The 10,441-nt window shown below is 37.6% G+C and overlaps 1 protein-coding gene across 1 annotated transcript; it reads right to left on the bottom strand.

Moving 5' to 3' along the window:
• Positions 1 to 32: 32 nt before the first annotated feature.
• On the bottom strand, positions 33 to 10,396 carry LOC113238740 (WW domain-binding protein 11-like; the record flags this gene model as incomplete). Its single annotated transcript, XM_026475577.1, has 3 exons — positions 33 to 253; positions 7,403 to 7,559; positions 10,264 to 10,396. Coding segments are annotated over 3 exons (511 nt in total), but the record flags the coding sequence as incomplete, so codon positions are not given.
• Between the last annotated feature and the right edge of the window lie 45 nt (positions 10,397 to 10,441).

Here is a 10,441-nt window from a genome sequence, read left to right as displayed (position 1 = left end):
TCCACGGGCGCCGGCGGGGGCGCCGCGCCGACCACGAAGCGGGCCAGCCTGGGCGGGCCCTCGTCGTCGCTTTGCGGCGTGGGCGCCCTCTCTTCCCTTTCGGCCGAGATGGCGGCCCTGTCGTCGGCGTCGCGGGCCGGCGACGAGGGGGCGGCCAGCGGCGGGAGGGCGCGGAGGTCGGGGCAGCACGCCTCCCAGAGGGCCTCGAAGGAAGACAGGAGTTCGTCGGTGAGCTCCGCGGGGCGCGCGGCCGCTGCGGACGGTGACGTGCAAACACATTTTAGGTCAAACCACATTTAGCACTGCATTCTGTCTTTTTATCTAATATAATTATAACTACCTCCGTGGCCGAACGGTTACCATGCCGGACTGCCACGCAGAGGTCCCAGGTTCGATTCCCGGGCCGAGAGAAATATTTGTATAACCTACATTTATTTCTCTCGTGAGTTTGGGTGTAATTTGTGGTTGTCTATGTGTGTGTCCATGGCACCCGCGACCCCTTCCCGTTTCCCTAGTGCGGGGCTATGTTGAGTGTGTGCGTTATTATTATTATTATTATTATATTATTATTATTTTTCGGAGACGAAGTGTTATTTAACAGTTCATTGAGCAAAAGTATTGCAGTCCGTTAATATTCTATCGACTATCAACCGGGCATTAATATTAGACGTAACTGATTAATGACTGTACCACCCTAGTCAACTGTGACCATGGGGCCTGTAAAGGGCCCGAAACGTCGAATTGTTTGAAAAAACAAATATACGCGATTTAAATCCGGAAAAATAGTTTCATTTCCTATTCTTCAATTTAATTCAATACAGATCATCATTTTTTTTAATAACATCAAGTGACATAACGAACAAATCGTGCGCCTAACGGTAAGCTACACCCATGTCCATAACAGTTACAATGCTACTCAGTCTAAATCGCAAAGATCTGAGGGGCACTGCCACTGCGTCCGTTACCCTGAGACATAAGTTGACAAGTTCCATATGCTTGTAATTTCACCAGCACCCTTTACCCTTCAAAACCGGAACGCAATAATACTCACATTACTGCTTGGCGGCTGAAATAGGTAAGGTGGCAGTACTGCGCTGGATGAACTCTTTCACAAGGAGCTCTACTGCTACTAAAATCCGGTTATTCTTGTTAAAATGTATGTGAATAAAAGTCGATCTCGATACTAATAGGCCAACTGTCAAAATAAGAATAAAGAAGGCAATAACGCAACTAGTAATCATTAGAACGTCGTAATATTTTATTTATTTTATTTTTATTTTATTATATTTGGGGAGCTTACAGCTACTTTTACAATATAGATTTAAGTATGATCAAACAGATGCCAATTAAAAGCTTCCACATTTGAACTTAAGAAAATAATCTTACAATAACACAAGCTTAAAATTACAATGATACATCTAATTATGAAAACACAACAATCGCCTTATAAGTCATTTGATAAGAAGTTATCAATCATAATAGCTTTTACATTTATAACGCTATTACAGAAAAGGTCTATGCGACCGTCATCATTGAGCTGGTTAAATAATGTTAATGATCTTGGCAGATAACTATTACCTCTAAAATTGGTACGACCAACCGGAACATGGAGCAAATTATGCTTTCGAAATGCTCTAACTGGAACTTTGAGTAAAATGTTACTAAGGAGCTCAGGACAGTCAATCTTACTCTGAGCGATGTTCAACAAAAAACAGGCATCGGCTATATTTCTTCGCAGGTGTAAAGGTAACAGATGAAGTTTTCTACAACGATATACATATTCCAATTGGGGCAATTTTAATTTGTAATTTAAAAATCTAGTAAATTTCTTCTGTAATTTTTCAATTTTATTAGAGTAAGTATCATAGCTAGGATTCCAAATTTGGGATGCATACTCAAGATGGCTACGAACAAAAGTGCAGTAAAGGATTTTCAGGGTTTTCATATTTTTAAACCGTTCTGATGTACGAATGATGAATCCTAAAGCTTTGTAAGCTTTGTCATATATGTAAGAAATATGCTGGTCAAACAATAACTTACTGTCATGAATTACACCCAAATCAGATCCAAAGGCATTGCTAGCAAGATTACAATTTTTAATGCTATAAATATAATTGAAAATATTTCGCTTTCTAGTAAAATTTATATAATAACATTTCGATACATTTAAGTCAAGTTTATTAGTTGTACAACATATATCCAGTCTTGCTAAATCTTCTTGTAAAAGAATCGCGTCTGAGGTATTATTAACAACTTTAAAAACTTTCATGTCGTCAGCAAATAATAAGAACTTTAAATTTATAAAACATGATCCGATATCATTAAAAAATATCACAAATAAAAGGGGTCCCAGTAACGAACCTTGGGGAACACCAGAAGGAATAGTTACCCATGAAGAAGCAAAGCCATTGAGTACTACAGACTGAGACCTACACAAAACATACGATGTAAACCATCTAAACAAATCACCATGTATATCGAGAGTTAATAATTTAGATAATAGAAGATTATGATCTATACGATCGAATGCCTTACTATAATCTGTGTACACAGCATCAATCTGGTTACCTTCGTCCATATTAAAAGTCAAAAACTCATTAAAAATTACTAAATTTGAGACTGTGGATCTACCTCGCAGAATACCATATATCGATAAAACTATCGACAACACTACAACTATTTAAAATTTTATGAAATCTGGTAACCCTACAAATGTCATCCTTCATAAAAGATTCTTTTTTTGATTTTTCATTCATTATAGTCTGTATAATGTCCATGTCGATTTTTCTTTGTATAGAATTATACAACTATACGTTGTTTGGAAACTGGGCTTTATAAAGCGTTATAACCTGACCAGATGCCAGGCCAACTTAATTTTGGAAGTGCTTCTGTTTCGTCTGAGCTTGGTCAAGTTAATTCCTTGCTTTCCAGTAACTTACATTTAATTAACAAACGCATGAGTTAGACACCAATTACTCCGTGTGAGGTACGAACGATTCTCAGGAAGACGGAGAGAAAAAAATCAACTGGCTATGATGAAATGCCTATTACGGTTATTCAAGATAATGTGGACATCCCGGCAGAACCACTCTCCATGTTCTACAATGAGTGCTACAATCAGGAGGTTTTTCCAGAACAACTTTTCAACAAAAATAATTTGTCAACTTTTAGCAAAAATAATTCCAATATATAAAAAAGGTAAAAAAAACAAATCTACAGAACTACAGACCTATGTCTTTGTTACCAGTTTTAGCGAAGATCCTTGAAAAGCTCATGAAGGTTCGTTTACTTAATCATCTTGAAAACGAATAATATTTTAAACGAAGGACAATTTGGTTATCAAAGAAATAGAGGTACGAAGAACGCGGTGCACACACTTATTGACGACAGTGTAGTGTCCCAAAATGAGAAAATAGTAATTTATGTGACTGTTACATAATGAAAGGCATTAAAATACGAATGAGGGTTTATGAAACGAGCCGGCAGGCGAGCTTCACAAGGACATCTCACGAGTGTTTTAATGCCTAATTATGTACAGTTACATACACTGCTTTATCTATACACAAATTATAAGCTCTCATATGTCATATGTGTTCAGGAACCGCATGTAGCGACTGGCGGAATGGCGGCAAATAAAAACTTTCACGCATGTTACACGACTCTAGTTTTTATTTAATTCATAGACAAACTAGAGTCGGCCCCAATTATCATATCGTTCAATATCAAGTGACTTGTGAAATTTGTCACTTCACTTCACTTTTTATTTTTATGGCTCCATCAATATGAGAACTGATGATTTTGCCAATGTCACAGTTGAAAGAAAAAAAAAACGAAACAAAAAAAAAATTTTCGCTAAGCTCTAATAGGACATTAACCGGTGTTGGTAAGTTGGACTACGGGAGTACTCAGTTGAGAATGTAAAACAAAACAGCAAAACAATATTTATAAATATATGTTATTTAAGTGGATAAATTTACATAGAGTAACAATATGGGGGGAGAACACTAAAGTTAAGAGGTTGTTTATGTTAACGGGGCGGGGGAATTTTGGAGAAAGTAAGTTATAAAGTGGAACAGCAATATTAGGACAATTGAAAAAAATTGTTTGCTATTGACATTTCATTTCGAATAAAACTTCATCTCGACTGATATTAGAATTGAGGTCAAATCAAATTGTTTTGTTTTTCAGAGATGGTCGAAATTTGAATGTAATAATAAAATCGAATTCGATGTTATTATGTCATGTTTGCCGACGATGTTGCACTTTTGACATCATGTGCTACCGGCGACAACGTGAATGCAAAAATTCACCAAGTTTTCACTGAGGTCATAAACTGGATGTCTGACCATAACTTGGATATAAATTTAAATAAAACAAAGATCAATTTCACTCACCGCAAAAAACTCCACCACACTTAGTATATACATATAATAACACGCCTGTAGAAACAGTACATAGCTTCACTTTGCTGGGTTTAAATATGAATTGAAAATGTCACATACAAAAAAAATAAGAAAAAGTTGTCTAGTTTCACCGCACTGAGAGAGATAAAGAAAACGACCGACCTAATAACTGCAATGGCCGTTTATTATGCTTACACTCATTCCCATCTAAGTTACGGAATTATCCTTTGGGGAAATAGTGTGCACGCACGAGAAATATTTACAATTCAGAAAAGATGCATCCGTATTCTTGGTAATTTAAGTAGTACTGATAGCTGCAGACCACGCTTTAAACAATTTAAAATTTTGACTTTGTGTTCTATACATATTTTCGAAATTTGTAAATTTATTATACAACACCCTGACTTTTATACTAACATTGACGACCTGCCCCAACGACATACTTTTAGACCATGCAATAGATTGCCTCTGCCACGATCTCGGCTACACATACACAGCTCAAGTCCCCACTCGATGTCGGTGAGGATATTCAACGAGCTCCCGCCCATTATTAAAAACGAGAAAAAATATTCACTGTTTGTAAATAAATTAAAATTATATCTAATTAATAAATGCTATTACATTATTATTATGCTATTATTCAAATGAATACTTTAATGACAAAAATAATAATATTATAATAAATTTCAATAATAAATAAATGTTAATTATATACTATAAAGTTATGGCTATTGTAATTTAATTAAATTCAAACTTTCAAGTAAAATAATTCTGTTTTTGAAGTGGATAATATGACGTATTTCTTTCTTATTACATGACATATTTTTTTAATTTTATATTATTATTTGATAAATAACAATTTTAATTAATAATTGAAACCTAGGCCTACCTCTGCTCTTATTGTTAGCCCTAATAAAGGGTTCATATGAGTAGCATTATTGTAATTTTAAGACATGTGTGTACCATATGAATGCAATAAATATAGTGAGTATTATTATGCAATAACAACATTTCTACGGATAAGAAATTGGTTCTAACAAAACAGTTTATCTTCAAGCTGGTCGTAATTTGCGGTTTTTTAACACATCAGAGGGCTTAGAATATATGTGTACATAAAGAAAGTTTCTGGTCTTTTTAACCCACTTCAAAAAAAGAGGAGGTTCTCAATTCGACTGTATCTTTTTTATGTATGTTACGCGATAACTCCGGCAACTAAATTAAATTAAATTTGTGGCCCGGTTTTGATGATTCTTTTTGTGTTGGGAAGATGGTACCTCCTTAGTGGTCACATTTAATTTGAAACAAAATCATCCACCTCTAATGGTGGATGTTCACGCACGAAGACTCATTTTTATAAATAGAGCCAAAATTTTATTATAAGGAGCAATTATTTTAATGGTTGATTTTGCTATTCTTCAATTCAAGGCGTTTTTTCTCTCTCAATATACTTAAGCAGTGAGCATCGATTTTTATTATCTCCTGTGTCAAGTCCCGTATAGTGGCAAACTAGGAGTTGAATACGGGTTTGCGCACTTTCCGGTAACCAATTTCAATATAACTTGGCAAATAAATGTAATTCCACGAACTTTTCAGGTCGGTTTTTTAGTACTGAGATTATTCTTGATCAGAGTTCCGCTTTCGATACAATAAATCACGTAGCTCTGGCGAAAAAATTTGAACTCTATGGTGTACGGTGTACGGGGTAAAACATTGCAAATGTTTCAGTCTTTTCTTAGCAACCGATACCAGTTTGTAGCGGTCAACAGTGTTGAGTCTGAGGAGTTGGTGTAGTGCAAGTCAAGGGCAGTTAAAATGAAAAGAGGCGTACCACAGGGCTCTGTATTGGGTCCAATTCTGTTTATTATTTTTACCAATGACTTAATTACATTTTTTGAAGACAAATTTCCAAATGTGAAATTAGTAGTTTTCATAACACTATCATAACAGCTGAAAATTTAGTAAGTCTCGAGCACAAAGCTAATGAGCTCTAGTCAACATGTGACTTTTGTTAAAAAATAACAATCTCATCATTAACACGAGCAAGACATTCGTTTTATTGATCTGAACAACACCTAGAAACCACGAACGCAAGAACATCATGATGAGTAATAAAAATATACCAACGGTAGAAGCTGTAAAGTTTTTGGGTATCTACATTGACTCTTATTTAAATTGGTAAGCAGAACTTCGTAAATTAGAAAATAAAATAAGTTCAACTTGCTCGGCTCTACGATCCCTGCGAGATGAAGCCTCTGTCGCTGACTTAAAAATGGTATATCATACTATAGTCGAGTCACATTTAAGATATAGTATCAGGTTTTGTGGTAATAGCTATGACTATAACGTAAAAAAGGCCTTTGCCCTACAGAAAAGAGCAATAAGAACCATTGTTAGAATTCCGCCCTGGGAGTGGTGTAAACCTTACTTTAGACAACTATCTATATTAACGGTTCCTTGTCTGTATATTTCAGAGGTGTTGACCGGCGTGATAGAAAGTTCGTCAGAATTTAGTAAGGAGACCGAGTAAAATAAGTTTGTTACTAGGAGGAAGGACATACATGGTGTAATAACACCAAAGTTAAATATTGTTGATATCTTAGACTATCCAAGATATCAAACATCAAAAATGGTTAATAGTCTCCCTGCCGAACTTAAAATAACACAGGATTCTATATAATTCAAAAAGAGTTTGAAATATTTCTTGTTGGGTAAATCATTTTATTGCATTGAAGAATTTGTTGTTGGAGGCTTTTGACTTTAATTTAATTTCATGTATTTAAACGTGATAAGGGTATCTAATTTGACATTGTTCTTATTATTGTATTATTATTATCATCATTTTGCCTTAATGACTCGATAATATATTAAATTATGTTCGGTCTCTTATTATTATTTTGTATTTGATGTAAGTTTTTAATTGTAATTGTATTTTTTCTCCAACACAAACTATTTTGTTAAGGAAATAAATAAAAAAAAATGTTAAACAAATTGACCCTTACCGATGGCGATGCAGAGCTCCGTGCTCAGCTGCAGGAGAGCCTTCCTGGCGGGCAGGCGACACGCCGCGTTGGAGGGCGCGCAGCATGCCGCGCAGGCCGCGAGGCACGTCTGCAGGGAGGGCGTGGGCTGGCCCTCCAGCGTTAGGCATACCTGCTCCTGGAACGTTCCACGAATTGATTATACACTTAACGTGGGGGGATATTTACAAACTCAGACACTAAAAGAGGAGAGTCATAAGCTTGAAGTCTTTGTCTGTGGCATCGCAACTCCGGAGCAGACAGATTGACCTCTAATCTAAAAAAAGTGATTTTAACCGAGATGGTTTATGTAAGTTTGATGTATACCTGCTAAGTTGTTAAAAGATCAACAGCTCTTCCCACTTAATGTAGAGATCTCAGACATACAATGAATATAAATTTTACTTCCACGAGTCTAATCCACTTAAAAAGGTGTAAATCCGCTGGCACTACAACAACATGACGACCTTGGTGTGATGCCGCAACCAGAGCAGCTGTCAGACTACTCAATTCCTCCAACTGCTTACAACAAAACAGTCGGTTTGGGCGCACTCATTTGTCTCCACGAGCAGTAGACACGTGCCGACTTTATTAACATTTTTCATTGTTTTGTGTTGGTTTTTTTTTATTTTAAGTTCTATGTTATTCAATTTTTATTACGGTAGCACCAGACTGACAACGGTATGCACAAATTGTCGCCTCTTTTTTCGCCAGCGCGGTTCGCGAGAACGAGACACCTTTGTTCCAAAATCGCATCTCGTTTTAGTTTTTATTTGAATTATATTTTCATTTCATCATTTTTGTCAAACCTTTGTCTTGTTAAATTTCATTATCATCATCATCATGATCAGCTTACGCGTTTCCACTGCTGGACATAAGCCTCCCCTTGAGCACGCCAATTTTCCCGGTCTTGTGCCGCCCGCATCCGGCCGGTGCCGGCCACCTTTCTCAGGTCGTCCGTTTATCTTGCCGCAGGTCGTCCCACACTACGTTTTCCTTGACGTAGTCGCCATTACAAAACAAGTCTGCTCCATCGGTGATCAGTTGAATTGGTATTCTGCTCTGTCCTTGGACTTGGACGGTCATCGTAGCTACAGCTTAAAGATTTCTCAACACCTCGATGTAACGGCAGTCGATCTGACATCTCCGCAAGGAGTCCAGAACAGCCCAGATCTCGATGGTGTCGAAGGCTTTTTCGTAAAAAGCCGATTCTTGTTCCTAGTTATATTCTTCGGTCTTCTGAATAATTTGTCTCGAGGTATGTACGTGGTCTATAGTACTGAAGCTTTTTCGAAATCTAGCCTACTCCGGTGGCTGAAAATAATCGAATTTTCGGGTAAGACGATTCGTGGTCATCATCGAGAACAGCTTATATACATGACTCAGGAGCAAGATGGGTCGGTAGTTTTGGAGAAAGGTTTTGTCCTCGTTATTGTTAAATTTAGTAAAATATATTCCGTTTTTTAAATCTTTAGGCTGTAGCTTTCGTAACGTAATAGATCGCTATGACTTTTTTATAACAATTTCATGTTTTCTTTTTTTAATTCTTTCTCATGCTAAAGATGGCTGTCGTTTTTTAACCGACTTTAAAAAAGGAGGAGCTTCTCAATTGGATTGTTTTGTTTTGTGTATGTTAAGTAATTATTCCAGCATTTGTCAACCGATTTTGATCATTCTTTTTTTGTTGGAAAAAGGGTTCAGTATTGGTCCCATTTGAATTTGACGGAAATATTTCACTTCTAAGGGTGGCAAAGTAGGTGATGAATTCGGTTTCGCGCACTTTCTGGTAACCGGTTTCAATAAAATTTGGCAAATAGATGTAATCAATTCTAAATCAGATGTGTGCAAATTTTTGCATTTATAATTTAATGTTTCCTAAACAATTTGGATTCACTCGGGGCCGCTCTACAACCGATGCTAGTGTGGAGTTGATAAAACATATATTTGATGTGTGGGAAGACTTACATGATGCTGTTGGTTTATTCTGTGACCTTTCCAAGGCTTTCGATTTTGTGCACCGTGATACTCTAGTTAGGAAACTTCGCCATTATGGAGTGGCAGGCCGTGACCTGGACCTTCTTAAATCACATTTGAGTGGGAGGGTACAGTGAATCGATGTCAACGTATGAAATCATCAGGGTCTGCAATTAGTATGGGCGTCCCTCAAGGTGCAATTCTAGGTCCATTTTTTATTTTAGTTTATATTAATGACTTACCTAGCCTCATGGAGGGTTTGTAACGTGGCATAGTATTGTTTGCTGATGATACTTCTTTATTGTTTAAAGTTAAATGGCACCAATGTTGCTATGACGAGGTGAACAATGCTATATCTAAAGTAGTAAATTGGTTTGTAGTATAACTTTCTTTTGAATGAGAAAAAAAAACAAATTGTGCGAAATTTACATTACCCAATGTTAGACAGACGGAAACAAACATTATAGTTAGAAGCGAAAAATTTAATGTTGTAGATACAGTTGTCCTTTGGGGTCCACAAATAAATAAGTTATCGAAACGGCTCAGCTCTGCAGTGTACGCGATAAAAAAAATACGGAAACTTTCACACGTTGACACAGTTACATTAGTTTATTTCTGCAACTTTAACAGTTTGATACGGTCGATGCCGTCGATATTAATAGAATCTTTGTCCTGCAGAAACGTGCGGTTCGGTGCGGCTCAATTTACAATCTGGAACCCAGAGTATCCATAAGAGATAAGTTTAAAGAGATTGACATTCTTACACTAACGTCATCAACGTCAATGCGAGGAATGAAAGTAAACTCGCCGTTCTCGACAGTCGTCGTCGCAGAGCGTCAAAAGGAAGGCAACGCTCCGCTCGGTCCCACCTTGAGCTGGATGATGCGCTCGGCCACGGCGACGACGACGACGTCGCCGGCGCCGGCGTCGCGCGGGCGCGGCGTGAGGGGCAGCGGCGAGGGGGGGCGGCTGCGGCGCCGGCTCGCGCAGCTCGGCCGCCAGCTCGTCGCCGGGCGCGGGCAGCGGCCAGCCCAGCTGCGCCCACTG

This window comes from Hyposmocoma kahamanoa, unplaced genomic scaffold (assembly GCF_003589595.1).
Source record: "Hyposmocoma kahamanoa isolate Upper Pololo Valley unplaced genomic scaffold, ASM358959v1 98020, whole genome shotgun sequence".
Taxonomy (NCBI): Eukaryota; Metazoa; Arthropoda; class Insecta; order Lepidoptera; family Cosmopterigidae; genus Hyposmocoma; species Hyposmocoma kahamanoa.
The sequence above is the reverse complement of the archived record's forward strand: the minus strand, read 5'-3'. Positions and strand labels throughout refer to the sequence as shown.